This window comes from Pristiophorus japonicus, chromosome 7, assembly GCF_044704955.1.
Source record: "Pristiophorus japonicus isolate sPriJap1 chromosome 7, sPriJap1.hap1, whole genome shotgun sequence".
Taxonomy (NCBI): domain Eukaryota; kingdom Metazoa; phylum Chordata; class Chondrichthyes; family Pristiophoridae; genus Pristiophorus; species Pristiophorus japonicus.
The window spans coordinates 178,225,035-178,244,933 of record NC_091983.1 but is presented as its reverse complement, the minus strand read 5'-3'; the positions used below and the strand labels follow the sequence as shown (position 1 = coordinate 178,244,933).

General features: G+C 44.0%; 1 protein-coding gene across 1 annotated transcript in view; it reads right to left on the bottom strand.

The window, feature by feature from the left end:
- Nucleotides 1–19,899, bottom strand: part of cep162 (centrosomal protein 162) — a 222,779-nt gene that overhangs the window by 162,897 nt on the left and 39,983 nt on the right. Inside the window, exon 9 of the mRNA XM_070885594.1 lies at nt 3,349–3,376. Within this exon, the coding sequence (XP_070741695.1) occupies nt 3,349–3,376 (28 nt within the window). The remainder of the gene's footprint in view (nt 1–3,348; nt 3,377–19,899) is intronic.

The following is a 19,899-nucleotide window of genomic DNA, read 5'->3' as shown; positions in this document are numbered from 1 at the left end:
ATTCAAATAATATTCCCTTTTACTGTTTTTTTCCCCCCAAGGTGGATGACTTCACACTTTCCGACATTGTATTCCATGTGCCAAACCTTAGCCCATTCGCTTAACCTATCCAAATCTCTTTGCAGCTTCTCTGTGTCCTCTACACAACCCGTTTTCCCACTAATCTTAGTGTCATCTGCAAATTTTGTTACACTACACTCTGTCCCCTCTTCCAGGTCATCTATGTATATTGTAAACAGCTGTGGTTTCAGCACCGATCCCTGTGACACACCACTAACCACCGATTTCCAACCCGAAAAGGACAAATTTATCCCGACTCTCTGCTTTCTTTTCGGCAGCCAATTCTCTATCCATGCTAATACATTTCCTCTGACTCCGCATACCTCTATCTTCTGCAGTAACCTTTTGTGTGGCACCTTATCGAATGCCTTTTGGAAATCTAAATACACCACATCCATCGGTAGAACTCTATCCACCATGCTCGTTATATCCTCAAAGAATACCAGTAAATTAGTTAAACATGATTTCCCCTTCATGAATCCATGCTGCGTCTGCTTGATTGCACTATTCCTATTTAGATGTCCCGCTATTTCTTCCTTAATGATAGCTTCAAGCATTTTCCCCACTACAGATGTTAAACTAACCGGCCTATAGTTACCCGCCTTTTGTCTGCCCCCTTTTTTAAACAGAGGCGTTACATTAGCTACTTTCCAATCCGCTGGTAACTCCCCAGAGTCCAGAGAATTTTGGTAGATTATAACGAATGCATCTGCTAGAACTTCCGCCATCTCTTTTAATATCCTGGGATGTATTTCATCAGGACCAGGGGAATTGTCTACCTTGAGTCCCATTAGCCTGTCCAGCACTACCTCCCTCGTGATAGTGATTGTCTCAAGGTCCTCCCTTCCCACATTCCCGTGACCAGCAATTTTTGGCATGGTTTTTGTGTCTTCCACTGTGAAGACCGAAGCAAAATAATTGTTTAAGGTCTCAGCCATTTCCACATTTCCCATTATTAAATCCCCCTTCTCATCTTCTAAGGGATCAACATTTACTTTAGTCACTCTTTTCCGTTTTATATATCTGTAAAAGCTTTTACGATCTGTTTTTATGTTTTGCGCAAGTTTACCTTCGAAATGTATCTTTCCTTTCTTTATTGCTTTGTTAGTCATTCTTTGCTGTTGTTTAAAATTTTTCCAATCCTCTAGTTTCCCACTAACCTTGGCCACCTTATACGCATTGGTCTTTGATTTGATACTTTCCTTTATTTCCTTGGTTATCCACGGCTGGTTATCCCTTCTTTTTCACTGGAATATATTTTTGTTGCGCACTATGAAAGAGCTCCTTAAAAGTCCTCCACTGTTCCTCAATTGTGCCACCGTTTAGTCTGAGTTTCCAGTCTACTTTAGCCAACTCTGCCCTCATCCCACTGTAGTCCCCTTTGTTTAAGCATAGTACGCTCGTTTCTGACACAACTTCCTCACCCTCAATCTGTATTGCAAATTCAACCATACTGTGATCACTCATTCCGAGAGGATCTTTTACGAGGAGATTGTTTATTTTTTCTGTCTCATTACACAGGACCAGATCTAAGATAGCTTGCTCTCTTGTAGGTTCTGTTACATACTATTCTAAGAAACAATCACGTATGCATTCTATGAATTCCTCCTCCAGGCTACCCCGTGCGATTTGAGTTGACCAATCGATTGTAGGTTAAAATCCCCCATGACTACTGCCATTCCTTTTTCACATGCCTCCATTATTCCCTTGATTATTGCCCGCCCCACCGTGAAGTTATTATTTGGGGGCCTATAAACTACGCCCACCAGTGACTTTTTCCCCTTACTATCTCTAATCTCCACCCATAATGATTCAACATTTTGTTCATTGGAGCCAATATCGTCTCTCACAACTGCCCTGATATCATCCTTTATTAACAGAGCTACCCCACCTCCTTTCCCTTCTTGTCTATCTTTCCGAATCGTCAGATACCCCTGTATGTTTAATTCCCAGTCTTGGCCACCCTGCAACCACGTTTCTGTAATGGCCACCAAATCATACCCATTAGTAATGATTTGTGCCGTCAACTCATTTACTTTATTTCGAATGCTGCGTGCATTTAGGTAGAGTGTTTTAATCCTGGTTTTTAAACCATGATTTTTAGTTTTGACCCCTCCTGTAGCCCCTTTATATTCAGTGGCCCTTTTTGTTTTTTGCCTTGGGTTTCTCTGCCCTCCACTTTTACTCATCTCCTTTCTGTCTTTTGCTTTTGTTTCCTTTGTGTTTCCCTCTGTCTCCCTGCATTGGTTCCCATCCCCCTGCCATATTAGTTTAACTCCTCCCCAACAGCACTAGCAAACACTCCCCCTAGGACATTGGTTCCGGTCCTGCCCAGGTGCAGACCGTCCGGTTTGTACTGGTCCCACCTCCCCCAGAACCTGTTCCAATGCCCCAGGAATTTGAATCCCTCCCTGCTGCACCACTGCTCAAGCCACGTATTCATCTGCGCTATCCTGCGATTCCTACTCTGACTAGCACGTGGCACTGGTAGCAATCCCGAGATTACTACTTTTGAGGTCCTACTTTTTAAATTTAGCTCCTAGCTCCTTAAATTCATCTCGTAGGACCTCATCCCTTTTTTTAACCTATGTCGCTGGCAAAATCCAGCCCAAATTGTGGAACACACTGCCTAAAAGTCCATAGAAGCAAAGTCAACTTCGGTATTTGAAAGGAGATAAATTACTTGGGAAGTAAAGGTATTAAGGACAAGGAGAAAAGGAAGAAGATTGGGATTAAAAAAGCTACCATACAGAGAAAAAAGAGAAAACAAGCTCAATGGGCTAAATGTTCCTGTAACCCAGCTCGGATCTTCCTTTGATATGAGGGATGCTCAAATGGAAATGAAAGTATGATTACCTACTTGTGGTTGCTTAATCATTCTTCGAATGATAGCAACCATCACACACCACAATTCCTCCCACACATGTCCTTCTGGAGTTGTTATTGTTTTATAGTAAGAGTTTTGAAAGAAGTTGTCCTCAGGAGACGCAGATCATAAAGATTTGAAATATCATACAGAACCTGGGCCTTTACACAGGCTGAGAATCAGGGGCAAGTCCCAATGACACTCGGTCAGAAATAACATGCAATTTCCCAAAAACAATTAAAATTGGAAAAGTTCTTAGTCTGTGAAAATTGCTATCATTTAAAGAATTCGAAATGTTCTACAAGTTAGGCAAACAAATGGCTTCTTAAATCAGTAAACATTAAAAAGACTATAGTAAGAATTGAAACAGTTCGGTCAGGCCTAAATGATTCTTCAAACAGATGAACAGAGATAGTACTTACCTTTTGCTAGCATACCAGGCTCGGCTTCCTAAAATAAAAACATAGCAGATGAATTGGATTATTCCAAACAGCATTTAGTCTTTTAAAATACAATATTAATTTTGAAAACTTTAATTCTAGGCCTAGCTTTCAATAGACTCTGAATATACTTTCTGGTAATTAGCTTAGAGGCGTGTGGAAGATATAAAGGATGTCTACTTCGCCCTAAAGAGTCATGCATGATCAGAGGAGATGTAATGATGTGTGGGTAGGGGAATGACTAATTTGAAAATTCAACAGCACAACAAATCTTTACAATTCAAGACATTCCTTGTGTTTGCTTTTATTTTAGGTGTACATGCTATGTTTAAGAATTTTCACTTTGTCCTTTCCACCTTCTCATTGATTGAAAGATGCTTCACAAATCCAAGTTACCACTCTAAAGCATTCAAATTAAAACTGTGGAGACTCAATAAAAAACAGTGTAGCTTGTGGATTAAAGTCAGACCAATCTGCTATCTGAATCCCTGACCACCCATTTATGAAAGTGCCTTATTCAAAATTTAAACCACAAGGATCCAAACTCTATCTGCAATCTATATTTGAGTGATGAACTCTGGCTTTCTGGCTAGTGAAGCGACATTAACACCTCTGCTGTCTCATCCGACTCCAGCACTGTTGACTGTTGAATCTATGTCCTATTCCATTATCATGGCAATACAGTACAGGTACAACGCCTCAAATCTGGAACTCCAAAAAAGGGAATTGTCTGAAAACCGGACATTTTGTGCATCGTGGATGGAGTTGTCCGGAATTATTCTCCGAAAACCGGACATTTTCAGGCGGCCAAGGTAGAGTTGTCCGGAATCTGGAATTATTCTCCAAAAACTGGACATTTTGAGGTGGCCAAGATGGTGACATCGGGCAGCGAGGGACAAGGAAACAAAAAAGCGCAGCGCCGGGGGACCATGGGAATCGTCGAGGTGAGGCGTGAATGTAAGGTGTAGAGATGAGTGAGTGATAGAAATTCAGCATCTCATCCATCCTCTGTGTGACACCCCACCAACAGTCAGCACTCACCCAGGGACCGAGAAACATAGAAACATAGAAAATAGGTGCAGGAGCAGGCCATTCAGCCCCTCCAGCCTGCAACGCCATTCAACGAGTTCATGGCCGAACATGAAACTTCAGTAGCCCCCTCCTGCTTTCTCGCCATACCCCTTGATCCCCCGAGTAGTAAGGACTTCACCTAACTCCCTTTTGAATACATTTAGTCAATTGGCCTCAACTACTTTCTATGGTAGAGAATTCCACAGGTTCACCACTCTCTGGGTGAAGAAGTTTCTCCTCATCTCGGTCCTAAATGGCTTACCCCTTATCCTTAGACTGTGACCCCTGGTTCTGGACTTCCCCAACATCGGGAACATTCTTCCTGCATCTAACTTGTCTAAACCCATCAGAATTTTAAACGTTTCTATGAGGTCCCCTCTCATTTTTCTGAACTCCAGTGAATACAAGCCCAGTTGATCCAGTCTTTCTTGATAGGTCAGTCCCACCATCCCGGGAATCAGTCTGGTGAATCTTCGCTGCACTCCCTCAATAGCAAGAATGTCCTTCCTCAAGTTAGGAGACCAAAACTGTACACAATACTCCAGGTGTGGCCTCACCAAGGCCCTGTACAACTGTAGCAACACCTCCCTGCCCCTGTACTCAAATCCCCTCGCTATGAAGGCCAACATGCCATTTGCTTTCTTAACCGCCTGCTGTACCTGCATGCCAACCTTCAATGACTGATGTACCATGACACCCAAGTCTCGTTGCACCTTCCCTTTTCCTAATCTGTCACCATTCAGATAATAGTCTGTCTCTCTGTTTTTACCACCAAAGTGGATAACCTCACATTTATCCACATTATACTTCATCTGCCACGCATTTGCCCACTAACCTAACTCACTCTGCAGCCTCAAAGCATCCTCCTCGCAGCTCACACTGCCACCCAACTTAGTGTCATCCGCAAATTTGGAGATACTACATTTAATCCCCTCGTCTAAATCATTAATGTACAATGTAAACAGCTGGGGCCCCAGCACAGAACCTTGCGGTACCCCACTAGTCACTGCCTGCCATTCTGAAAAGTACCCATTTACTCCTACTCTTTGCTTCCTGTCTGACAACCAGTTCTCAATCCACGTCAGCACACTACCCCCAATCCCATGTGCTTTAACTTTGCACATTAATCTCTTGTGTGGGACCTTGTCGAAAGCCTTTTGAAAGTCCAAATATACCACATCAACTGGTTCTCCTTTGTCCACTTTACTGGAAACATCCTCAAAAAATTCCAGAAGATTTGTCAAGCATGATTTCCCTTTCACAAATCCATGCTGACTTGGACCTATCATGTCACCATTTTCCAAATGCGCTGCTATGACATCCTTAATAATTGATTCCATCATTTTACCCACTACTGAGGGCAGGCTGACCGGTCTATAATTCCCTGTTTTCTCTCTCCCTCCTTTTTTAAAAAGTGGGGTTACATTGGCTACCCTCCACTCGATAGGAACTGATCCAGAGTCAATGGAATGTTGGAAAATGACTGTCAATGCATCCGCTATTTCCAAGGCCACCTCCTTAAGTACTCTGGGATGCAGTCCATCAGGCCCTGGGGATTTATCGGCCTTCAATCCCATCAATTTCCCCAACACAATTTCCCGACTAATAAAGATTTCCCTCAGTTCCTCCTCCTTACTAGACCCTCTGACCCCTTTTATATCCGGAAGGTTGTTTGTGTCCTCCTTAGTGAATACTGAACCAAAGTACTTGTTCAATTGGTCTGCCATTTCTTTGTTCCCCGTTATGACTTCCCCTGATTCTGACCTACGTTTGTCTTTACTAACCTTTTTCTCTTTACATACCTATAGAAACTTTTGCAATCCGCCTTAATGTTCCCTGCATGCTTCTTCTCGTACTCCATTTTCCCTGCCCTAATCAAACCCTTTCTCCTCCTCTGCTGAGTTCTAACTTTCTCCCAGTCCCCAGGATCGCTGCTATTTCTGGCCAATTTGTATGCCACTTCCTTGGCTTTAATACTATCCCTGATTTCCCTAGATAGCCACGGTTGAGACACCTTTCCTTTTTTATTTTTACGCCAGACAGGAATGTACAATTGTTGTAATTCATCCATGCGGTCTCTACATTTCTGCCATTGCCCATCCACAGTCAAGCCCTTAAGTATCATTCGCCAATCTATCCTAGCCAATTCACGCCTCATACCTTCAAAGTTACCCTTCTTTAAGTTCTGGACCATGGTCTCTGAATTAACTGTATCATTCTCCATTCTAATGCAGAATTCCACCATATTATGGTCACTCTTCCCCAAGGGGCCTCGCACAATGAGATTGCTAATTAGTCCTCTCTCATTACACAACACCCAGTCTAAGATGGCCTCCCCCCGAGTTGGTTCCTCGACATATTGGTCTAGAAAACCATCCTTTATGCACTCCAGGAAATCCTCCTCCACCGTATTGCTTCCAGTTTGGCTAGCCCAATCTATGTGCATATTAAAGTCACCCATTATAACTGCTGCACCTTTATTGCATGCACCCCTAATTTCCTGTTTGGTGCCCTCCCCAACATCACTACTACTGTTTGGAGGTCTGTCCAAAACTCCCACTAATGTTTTTTGCCCTTTGGTGTTCTGCAGCTCTACCCATATTGATTCCACATCATCCAAGCTAATGTCTTTCCTAACTATTGCATTAATCTCCTCTTTAACCAGCAATGCTACCCCACCTCCTTTTCCTTTTATTCTATCCTTCCTGAATGTTGAATACCCCTGGATGTTGTGTTCCCAGCCCTGAAAATCCTGGAGCCACGTCTCCGTAAACCCAATCACATCATATTTGTTAACATCTATTTGCACAGTTAATTCATCCACCTTATTACGGATACTCCTTGCATTAAGACACAAAGCCTTCAGGCTTGTTTTTTTAACACCCTTTGTCCTTTTTGAATTTTGCTGTACAATGGCCCTTTTTGTTCTTTGCCTTGGGTTTCTCTGTCCTCCACTTTTCCTCATCTCCTTTCTGTCTTTTGTTTTTGCCTCCTTTTTGTCTCCCTCTGTCTCCCTGCATTGGTTCCCATCCCCCTGCCATATTAGTTTAACTCCTCCCCAACAGCACTAGCAAACACTCCCCCTAGGACATTGGTTCCGGTCCTGCCCAGGTGCAGACCGTCCGGTTTGTACTGGTCCCACCTCCCCCAGAACCTGTTCCAATGCCCCAGGAATTTGAATCCCTCCCTGTTGCACCACTGCTCAAGCCACGTATTCATCTGCGCTATCCTGCGATTCCTACTCTGACTAGCACATGTCACTGGTAGCAATCCCGAGATTACTACTTTTGAGGTCCTACTTTTTAATTTAGCTCCTAGCTCCTTAAATTTGTTTCGTAGGACCTCATCCCTTTTTTTAACCTATGTCGTTGGTACCAATGTGCACCACGACAACTGGCTGTTCTCCCTCCCATTTCAAAATGTCCTGCACTCGCTCCGAGACATCCTTGACCCTTGCACCAGGGAGGCAACATACCATCCTGGAGTCTCGGTTGCGGCCACAGAAACGCCTATCTATGCCCCTCACCATTGAATCCCCTATCACTATCGCGCTCCCACTCTTTTTCTTGCCCTCCTGTGCAGCAGAGCCAGCCACGGTGCCATGAACTTGGCTGCTGCTGTCCTCCCCTGATGAGTCATCCCCCCCAACAGTACTCAAAGCGGTGTATCTGTTTTGCAGGGGGATGACCACAGGGGACCCCTGCACTACCTTCCTTGCACTGCTCTTCCTGCTGGTCTTCCATTCCCTATCTGGCTGTGGACCCTTCTCCTGCGGTCAGACCAACTCACTACACGTGATACTCACGTCATTCTCAGCATCGTGGATGCTCCAGAGAGAATCCACCCTCAGCTCCAATTCCGCAACGCGGACCGTCAGGAGCTCGAGGCGGATACACTTCTCACACATGTAGTCCTCTGGGACACCGGAAGTGTCCCTGAGTTCCCACATGGTACAGGAGGAGCATATCACGTGACCGAGCTCTCCTGCCATGCCTTAACCCTTAGATACCCTTAAATTGGTAATAACAATGTTACAGTTCACTTACTGATATAAAAAATAAAAAGAAAAGCTACTCACCAATCACCAGCCAATCACTTACCCCATTGGCTGTGACGTCACCTTTTGATTCCTTTCTACTTCTATTTTGCTTTCTCTCCTGCTGTAGCTGCACAAGCCCCGCCTTTTATAGGCCGCTCCCGCCTCTCACCAACTGCCGCTGGCTCTCGATCTCCCACTGGGCCTTTTATAGGCCGCTCCCGCCTCTCACCAACTGCCGCTGGCTCTCGATCTCCCGCCGGGCCTTTTATCGGCCGCTCCCCTCTCACCAACTGCCGCTGGCTCTCGATCTCCCGCTGGTCCTTTTATAGGCCGCTCCCACCTCTCACCAACTGCCGCTGGCTCTCGATCTCTCGCTGGTCCTTTTATAGGCCGCTCCCCTCTCACCAACTGCCGCTGGCTCTCGATCTCCCGCTGGGCCTTTTATAGGCCGCTCCCGCCTCTCAGCAACTGCCGCTGGCTCTCGATCTCCCGCTGGGCCTTTTATAGGCCGCTCCCGCCTCTCACCAACTTGCTCATCGATGACCAGCCACCGGGCTCACTGACCCTACGTGGAGGAGTTGAGCCATCACTGGGGTCGGGAATCCTTCCCTTCGGCTTCAGATAGCCCTGAGCATCAGTGCGAGCGGAGAGGTCCAAAATCCGGCAAAACCCGACACAGATTCAGTCGAGGATTCTGGATTTCAGACTCTATTTTCTCGTCTGAAATCCAGAAAACCCCAAAAACCGGAACGGATTAGGTCGAGGATTCTGGATTTCAGACTATTGTCTGAAATTCAGAAAAACCCCAAATCCGGCATGGACTTAGTTCTGAGGATTCTGGATGTTATACCTGTACCTAATTTTTAAGGATGTATATCATTTATGCCACTGGATTTGCCGGCTTGATTTTGGCAGGTCTGGCAATTTGGGATGGTGTGCCATCTGTGCCACTCTCTCATAGGTGGATTGCATCTCACTTGTGCTATGGGTCACAAGACTGCAGTATTTTTATCTTATTGATCGATGTTTCCAGCTCAATTGGTAGTATTCACCTCTAATTCAGAAGGTGTGGGTTGTTGCTCCACTCCCAAGATTTGAGGACAGAATCTAAACAGATAGTACTGAGGGAGTGCTGTGTTTTTGGATGAGGGATTAAACTGCGCTTGGGACTTCTTTACTCTAGCTATTTTTGGCTTCTGTGTTTTTCTAGTTTCCTATGTCCCAGGAAACTGTTTTCACTTGCCCAGCTAGCTAGATAAATAGAGTGTGGCCAGGATTGAACAAAGTACATTCTTCAGTTTATAACAGGGCTGGCTTTATCATGTCATTCATATCTTCAGAAGGGAGAATAATAACACTACACTAGATATTTATTTAGGCTTTAACAGTCAAATTCTTAACAGTAAAATAAGTGAACAGCAGCAGTCACACATGTAATTTTACAATAATTATTAAGCTGCTTCTCGTATAGTAGTAGTAAACGGTGGTAGCTACAAGTAATATTTTTACATCACAGCACTTTGCCTTTTCTTACAATCTACAGGTTACCTTGTTTGACTATCCCACTTTGAAGGCCAAACAGACTTGGATTTGAAATAGACAGGCTAATACATCCCTTGACTGGGACTGAACAAATTTAAATAAGTTTGTTTTATTTTAAAGCTGCCAAATATATTTGAATAAATCCCAAAAGATGTTTTTATTTGAATTGAATAACTTTGTTCCCTCCCACAGACACCTGTCTTAGACAAGCCAACTGACCGTTGCAACAAGTTCGACTGGAATATCATTTCTATGAGTGAAGCTTCTCTTTAACCCATTCTGTGCTATATTAGAATTAAAGAAGCAATACCAAGGCAAATGCTTGAATTTTGTTACATCAGATGAACATAAAAGATCCCAATGGTATTATTTGAAGAACAGGAAGCTCTGCTAGTATCCTGACCAATATTCCTCCCTCAACCAACATAATCAAAGAGTGTCTTTGGTCATTCATCTCGTTTACTGTGTATGGAATTATTGCTCATCACTGTGAACAAACTGTGTTCGTCTACATAACAACAGTGACTGCACATCAGAAAGCAAGTCATTAGATGTAAAGCACTCTGGAACGTCTCAAGAGCATGATAACGTACCAAATAAATTAACTTTCTCTTTTCCTTTTCATTCTTCTACTCATGGCTGCACACATGATTACAGAATGCTCCTAAGACCTAGAGCTACAACAGCAAAATCACATCCTACCAGTTTTAACTAATCACATCCAAAAATTACTCGAGAAGAAATTAGTTGTAGAGCTGGATATTTCAACTAATTCAATGATGCATAACTAAGATGCATGATGTATCTAATATAAAGTTTGAACTTAATCCTGAATGATCAGGTTTGTTTTTATTTCAGTTGCTGGCTGGAATCACTTTCTTGCCAGACAGTTGGCTAGACAGGTTGTTGCAATTTTATTTGTAACTTAGCTTGAGGGGAAGTACTTATTTAATTAGTATACAATTAGTTTAATTTCATCATTTTAAATGGCTATTTCGGTGCAAGGTGATTGTTAGGTGCAATGTATGCACCTTACAGGTTTATAGAGCTGTTGACTGCGTGGAGGGGATTCCGTGCAATACGTTTTTAAGTCGGTTCACGGACTCCCAGTCCGCCTGCATTTTCTGCAGTCTAGAAGAGTTCCTGTTCCACGTGTATGTTAGTGTGTGAGGTTGCAGCCTCTCTTCCATTATGTGAAGGGGCTACGCCTCGATTTCTGGCTGCATTTCAGCCCCACACTCCTGATCTTTGGGCACCGGGTGCGGAGGGGGGCGGGCAGGTCGGAGAGCCTCCTCGACCGCCCGCGGCCTGGCCAAGGTGGCCTTTAACTGGTCCAGCCAGCGGGCAGTCGAGGGGGTCGTTCAGCCTGACTGCCTACCTTTCTTCCGTGGCTACATTCGCGCCAGGGTGTTCCTGGAGATGGAGCACGCGGTGTACACCGGTACGCTCGCGACCTTATGCGAGAGGTGACCTCCGAAGGGACTGGAGTGCATCATCACCCCTGGGAACAGAATTTTAGTTTTATTTGGTAGGGTTCCCAGTTGATTTGTAAATTTGTGGGTTCTATTTGCCCTTACCAAAAGGGGCACTTGGCGTAAAGTTATTTTAAAATAGTTGTAGAGCTGTTGAGTTGGGAGTAGCTTAGTTAGTCACATGATGTTTACAAGACTCAATAAAACCCCAGCCAGTTGGGTTTAGGGGATCCACGATGAGGCGTGTGATTGTGAGCTGGTGGATGAACTGGTAATGTGATTGTTAAACCTTTGCTAATAAACCAACTAGTTCTTAATAGCAATGTGTTGTTATGAATTCTTAAGCAAAGAACCCGTGAAGCAAATACATTACATTAGGAACAGAGGGTCAGATAAGAGATTTACTCAATGACAAAGGGATTTACTCTGTTTAGGTGTGGCTTGCGGGACTCAATGTACAAATAAGTGGCCCATTAAGATAAAAGGTTTGGACACTTGTGGATTAAGCAACATTACATTTTCTAAATAATCCTAATGATTATTTCTCACATTCACGTCTTGTTCAGTTTCTGCTTTACAGTTGCTATGAACAAACCCAAACATAAAGAATGCTTACTACCAAAAGGAGAAAAACAACCAGGCAAAATCCCAGGATTTATATATGCCCGAATGAGGGAAATTCAAGACTGTTACTGGTAAAGGGACAGTGTTCCTATTTCTCACACATACACCCCAAGTGCCTTAAATTAAATTGGACAACGTGCAAACAAGTCAAAAGTATACTCTTAATATTCCAATTAGAAGTAAACTAAGAAAAGGCAGAGACAAATGGTCAATTAAGCTCATTGAAGCTCATTATTCTAGTATCCTAACTCTCCATCAACCTCAAGTAATTTCCATTCCTTTACCAAGTCTGGCAGATTATTCCAAACATTTATCACGTTGAGAAACATAGAAATATAGAAAATAGGTGCAGGAGGAGGCCATTCGGCTCTTCGAGCCTGCACCACCATTCAATAAGATCATGGCTGATCATTCACCTCAGTCCCCTTTCCTGCTTTCTCTCCATACCCCTTGATCCCTTTAGTCGTAAGGGCCATATCCATCTCCCTCTTGAATATATCCAATGAACTGGCATCAACAACTCTCTGCGGTAGGGAATTCCACAGGTTAACAACTCTCTGATTGAAGAAGTTTCTCCTCATCTCAGTTCTAAATGGCAATCCCCTTATCCTTAGACTATGTCCTCTGGTTCTGGACTTCCCCAACATCAGGAACATTCTTCCTGCATCTAACCTGTCCAGTCCCATCAGAATTTTATATGTTTCTATGAGATCCCCTCTCATCCTTCTAAACTCCAGTGAATACAGGCCCAGTCGATCCAGTCTCTCCTCATATGTCAGTCCTGCCATCCCGGGAATCAGTCTAGTGAACCTTCACTGCACTCCCTCAATAGCAAGAACGTCCTTCCTCAGGTTAGGAGACCAAAACTGTACACAATATTCCAGGTGAGGCCTCACCAAAGCCCCGGACAACTGCAGTAAGACCTCCCTGCTCCTATACTCAAATCCCCTAGCTATGAAGGCCAACATACCATTTGCCTTCTTCACCGCCTGCTGTACCTGCATGTCAACTTTCAATGACTGATGTACCATGACACACAGATCTCGTTGCACCTCCCCTTTTCCTAATCTGCCGCCATTCAGATAATATTCTGCCTGTGTGTTTTTGCCACCAAAGTGGATAACCTCACATTTATCCACAATATACTGCATCTGCCATGCAGTTGCCCACTCACCTAACCTGTCCAAATCACCCTACAGCCTCTTTGCATCCTCCTCACAGCTCACACCACCACCCAGTTTAGTGTCATCTGCAAACTTGGAGATAAGACACTCAATTCCTTCAACTAAATTATTAATGTATATTGTAAATAGCTGGGGTCCCAGCCCGGAGCCCTGCGGCACTTCACTAGTCACTGCCTGCCATTCTGAAAAGGACCCGTTTATCCCGAATCTCTGCTTCCTGTCTGCCAACCAGTTCTCTATCCACATCAGTACATTACCCCCAATACCATGTGTTTTAATTTTGCACACCAATCTCTTGTGTGGGACCTTGTCAAAAGCCTTTTGAAAAGTCCAAATACACCACATCCACTGGTTCTCCCTTATCCACTCTACTAGTTACATCCTCAAAAAATTCCAGAAGATTTGTCAAGCATGATTTCCCTTTCATAAATCCATGCTGACTTGGACCGATCCTGTCACTGCTTTCCAAATGCGCTGCTATTTCATCTTTAATAATTGATTCCAACATTTTCCCCACCACTGATGTCAGGCTAACCGGTCTATAATTCCCCGTTTTCTCTCTCCCTCCCTTTTTAAAAAGTGGTGTTACATTAGCTACCCTCCAGTCGATAGAAACTGATCCAGAGTCGATAGACTGTTGGAAAATGATCACCAATGCATCCACTATTGCTAGGGCCACTTCCTTAAGTACTCTGGGATGCAGACGATCAGGCCCCGTGGATTTATCAGCCTTCAATCCCATCAATTTCCCTAACACAATTTCCAGCCTAATAAGGATTTCCTTCAGTTCCTCCTTTTCACTAGACCCTCGGTCCCCTAGTATTTCCAGGTTATTTGTGTCTTCCTTCGTGAAGACAGAACCAAAGTATTTGTTCAACTGGTCTGCCATTTCGTTGTTCCCCATTATAAATTCACCTGAATCTGACTGCAAGAGACCTACGTTTGTCTTCACTAATCTTTTTCTCTTCACATATTTATAGAAGCTTTTGCAGTCAGTTTTTATGTTCCTGGCAAGCTTCTTCTCGTACACTATTTTCCCCCTCCTAATTCAACATTTTGTCCTCCTCTGTTGAATTCTAAATTTCTCCCAGTCCTCAGGTTTGCTGCTTTTTCTAGCCAATTTATATGCCTCTTCCTTGGATTTAACACTACCCTAATTTCCCTTGTTAGCCACGGTTGAGCCATCTTCTGCGTTTTATGTTGAAGTTCCTCCATGTGAGCTTTAAATGTTTGCCATTGCCTATCTACCGCCAACCCTTTAAGTATCATTTGCCAGTCTATTCTGGCCAATTCAAGTCTCATACCATCGAAGTTACCTTTCTTTAAGTTCAGAACCCTAGTCTCTGAATTAACTGTGTCCATCTTAATAAAGAATTCTACCATATTATGGTCACTCTTCCCCAAGGGGCCTCGCACAACAAGATTGCTAATTAGTCCTTTCTCATTACACATCACCCAGTCTAAGGTGGCCAGCCCTCTAGTTGGTTCCTCGACATATTGGTCTCGAAAACCATCCCTAATACACTCCAGGAAATCCTCCTCCACCGTATTGCTGAGTGAGAAAGTTCTGATATCTGTCTGAAATTTCTTCGTCAATTATTTCCATTTATGTCCCCTACTGCTGTGTTACGTCCACTTGGGTCATTTTCACCATTGGTATCAGTCTGGTTCTTCTCTACACGCTTTTCAAAGAAATTGTGGTGTGGTGGCCAAAACTGGAAACACTGGTCGGTGGTCTGACTGTGCCCTTTAAAGCTCCAGCATGCTTTACCTTGGCTCTAATTGGCTGGTTCTTTCTGTGTGATCTCTGGTCATCTCAGGTACATTATTACATCACCTGCCTCCCATAAGATACCTGAGGCCTTTGCTTAAATTTGCTGGCTTCCTGATCCTCAGCCATTAAGTATTTAACCACCTGGGTCTATCTGCTTTTTTTCTTCAGCTGATCGCCCCATGGGTTTCTCTCAAAATTTCCTCTATGGTCTTAGACTGGCCTGTCTTGCTTACTTTGTTCTTCAATTGCCTGACCTGCCCACACACTTCCAATCTTGATCCGAGGCTCTCTCGTATTTTTGTTTGGCTGCCTAAACTCGTCAGCACAGTGAGCAGCCTTTAAACATATATGGGGGCTGGGTGAGAATTGAGTAACACCATTTGCAAAAATTTAAATTCCCCCTCAAACTTTTCAGAGTCTCTTCTCCATATTGTTTATTTTCAGATAAGTTGAAATGTTGAAATGACCAGATAGCAACGTTCCCACTAAGTCACGCAGCGGTCTGGAGATCACGCGCAGGCCACTCACCATCTTTTACAGTGAAGAAACCGTGAACGCGCGAACATTTGAAGGGTTGCACAGCCAGTTAAAGGGCCCAAGCAGGGAATTAAAAAAAATAGTAGGAACAATTTATAGAGAGCACCTAAAACACTATTTCCTAACAACCTGTAATTGTATTGTTTTCCTGCTTTCTCTCAAACTGAAGTATGTAGGCATATTATACCAAATAACTGAAACACAGTACTGTGGATTTGGGGTTAATAAAATGTGTATCAGAAAGGAAGCATATTGTGAAACTCCACCGTATTTATAGCTGGTGTCTTCGCACATTACAAAAACATTGTAATTACAAGGGATAAAACATAGTACAAAGCCCATCCATCAATCAGAGAGTATCCAGTACAACTGAATCTAGTAGAAGTGGCTCAGTGACTGTCCATAGAAAAAGAATGCAACACTCAAAAGATACCCAGGACTATTAATATTTTGCTAAATGTTTCCATTTTGTAATATACAAAATTTCCTATGAACATCACAAACAGGTTCGATTTCCAAAATCCGGAGTTCCGGAATCCAGAATGTTCCGGAATCCGGACCGATTGGTGGCAGGGTCGTCCGGAATCCGTAAAATGTTCCGGAATCCAGACACCCTGTCAAACCGTTTCCGCTGCCAGCCGGGCCTAGTGAAAAGTCAAAAAATGAATTCCAACTACTGTACAGTTAATAACATTGCAAGAATAAAAACACCAATCCTAACTGTTCCAGGCCAGGTCTTCACAGTCACCGTACTGCTGTTCCTGGGTCTGCAGCAACTATGCAAAGCACATAGACCCTTCAGCCAGAATCAACTGTGCACAGCACACAAACCCTTCGGCCAGAATCAACTCTGCACAGCACACAGACTCTTTGGCCAGAATCAAATCTGCACAGCACACAGACTCTTCGGCCAGAATCAACCAAGCTCCTGCGCCTAAGTCCCCTCCCGCCCGCACAAGTTCCCTCCCGCTCGCGCAAGTCCCTGGCCAGAAACAACTGCACAGCACACAGAGCTTTTGGCTAGAATCAAGTCTGCACAGCACACAGACCCTTCGGCCAGAATTAACCATGCTCCCGCGCGCAAATCCCCTCCCACCCGCGCGCACGTCCCCTCCCGCCCGTGCGCAAGTTCCCGGCCAGAATCAAATGCACAGCACACTGCAGCTCCCCAAAGCAGCAACTGCGCGATCAGATCGCCACGCCCCATGACTCCAAGTGGAGCTGACCCGACCTCACCCGAGCTGACCCGACCTCACCACGATTTTAAGTTTGCACATCTGTACATGTACCTGTAATAAAAAATACTACCTGCACCTGTACTGTACATGCAATTGTAAATTCAGCATTTAAAAATAAAATTAGTGGCATTAAACATTATAGGGCTACCCCAGCTGACCCACCTAGACCCCATGATCAGACCCCACCCAACCTGACTCCATTGCTGTGGTGTTTTGCCCAATTTATAGGTCTGCACAGGTAAAGATTATGAATTTGTGTTGTCATTGCAAACATGTCAAAATGGCCAACAGATACAGGTACCTGTACCTGTACCCCAATGGGTTCAGATAAAGGAAAGAGGAAGCATAGTTCACTTGCAATTGCCAAGAAAGTTGTTACTTCAGAGATTAGATAGAGGTGCTTCAGTGAGAAGATTGAGTGAGTAGTATGATGTTGGACTCTCTACCATCTATGATATTAGAAAACAAAGAACAGCTCGAAGTTTTATGCAGAAAGTGATGTTCATAAGGAAATGAGTAATAGAAAAAGTATGCATAAGCTGAAATGTGATGATTTGGATCGAGCAGTGATGGAATGGTGGCGACAGAGGCGAAGTGAAAAGGATCCTTTGTCTGGCCCAATCAAACTAAAATATTCCATGCACAACTGGGGATTGAAACTCCATGCGAGTACTCTTCTGGTTGGCTAGCCAAATTTAAAAGACGCCATGACATCAGGCAATTGAAAGTATGTGGTGAGAGAGCCTCAGCCGATCATGAGGCAGCTGAAAATTATATTGATACGTTCATCAAACTAATTGCTGATAAAAACATTTCACCTGAGCAAATGTACAATGTTGACGAGATAGCACTGTTTTGGCACTACTTACCGCGAAAGACATTAAGCAGCAGCAGAAGAAACGCAGCCAGCAGGTGTAAAAGACGCCAAGGATAGGTTGACTGTGCTTGCTGCTGCAAATGCGGCTTGGACACATAAGTGTAAGTTTATGGTCATTGGGAGAAGCCAGCGTCCAAGATGTTTCAAGGGTTTGAGTGTATTGCCAGTGCATTATTATGCCAATAAGAAACCAGGGTAATCTTTCTGAACTGGTTTGAGAAGAATTTTGTCCCTCAGGAGCGTGCTCATTGCACGGAAGCTGGCCTTGAGGAAAACTGAAAAATATACTTGCTCAGCACATACCAATGCTGAGCTTCTGGTAAAGAATAATGTTCATGGAAACTACTTACCTCCAAATGTTACATCACTGATACAGCCAATGGACCAAGGAATTTTGAGATCGATGAAGTGTCTCTACAAAAACGTATTTATGAAGTGTTTGCTTAATGCTGTGAACACAGGCATAGGAATAAAAGCATTCTCAAAAGCTTTCTCTATCAAGGATACCATATGGGCAGCTGCGGATGCATGGAACTTGGTAACTGCAGAGACATAGAAACATAGAAAATAGGTGCAGGAGCAGGCCATTCAGCCCTTCTAGCCTGCACCGCCATTCAATGAGTTCATGGCTGAACATGAAACTTCAGTACCCCCTTCCTGCTTTCACGCCATACCCCTTGATCCCCCGAGTAGTAAGGACTTCATCTAACTCCTTTTTGAATATATTTAGTGAATTGGCCTCAACTACTTTCTGTGGTAGAGAATTCCACAGGTTCACCACTCTCTGGGTGAAGAAGTTTCTCCTTATCTCGGTCCTAAATGGCTTACCCCTTATCCTTAGACTGTGACCCCTGGTTCTGGACTTCCCCAACATTGGGAACATTCTTCCTGCATCCAACCTGTCCAAACCCGTCAGAATTTTAAACGTTTCTATGAGGTCCTCTCTCACTCTTCTGAACTCCAGTGAATACAAGCCCAGTTGATCCAGTCTTTCTTGATAGGTCAGTCCCACCATCCCGGGAATCAGTCTGGTGAATCTTCGCTGCACTCCCTCAATAGCAAGAATGTCCTTCCTCAAGTTAGGAGACCAAAACTGTACACAATACTCCAGGTGTGGCCTCACCAAGGCCCTGTACAACTGTAGCAACATCTCCCTGTCCCTGTACTCAAATCCCCTCGCTATTTAGGCCAACATGCCATTTGCTTTCTTAACCGCCTGCTGTACCTGCATGCCAACCTTCAATGACTGATGTACCATGACACCCAGGTCTCGTTGCACCTTCCCTTTTCCTAATCTGTCACCATTCAGATAATAGTCTGTCTCTCTGTTTTTACCACCAAAGTGGATAACCTCACATTTATCCACATTATACTTCATCTGCCACGCATTTGCCCACTCACCTAACCTATCCAAGTCACTCTGCAGCCTCATAGCATCCTCCTCGCAGCTCACACTGCCACCCAACTTAGTGTCATCCGCAAATTTGGAGATACTACATTTAATCCCCTCGTCTAAATCATTAATGTACAATGTAAACAGCTGGGGCCCCAGCACAGAACCCTGCGGTACCCCACTAGTCACTGCCTGCCATTCCGAAAAGTACCCATTTACTCCTACTCTTTGCTTCCTGTCTGACAACCAGTTCTCAATCCATGTCAGCACACTACCCCCAATCCCATGTGCTTTAACTTTGCACATTAATCTCCTGTGTGGGACCTTGTCGAAAGCCTTCTGAAAGTCCAAATATACCATATCAACTGGTACTCCTTTGTCCACTTTATTGGAAACATCCTCAAAAAATTCCAGAAGATTTGTCAAGCATGGTCTCCCTTTCACAAATCCATGCTGACTTGGACCTATCATGTCACCATTTTCCAAATGCGCTGCTATGACATCCTTAATAATTGATTCCATCATTTTACCCACTACTGAGGTCAGGCTGACTGGTCTATAATTCCCTGCTTTCTCTCTCCCTCCTTTTTTAAAAAGTGGGGTTACATTGGCTACCCTCCACTCGATTGGAACTGATCCAGAGTCAATGGAATGTTGGAAAATGACTGTCAATGCATCCGCTATTTCCAAGGCCACCTCCTTAAGTACTCTGGGATGCAGTCCATCAGGCCCTGGGGATTTATCGGCCTTCAATCCCATCAATTTCCCCAACACAATTTCCC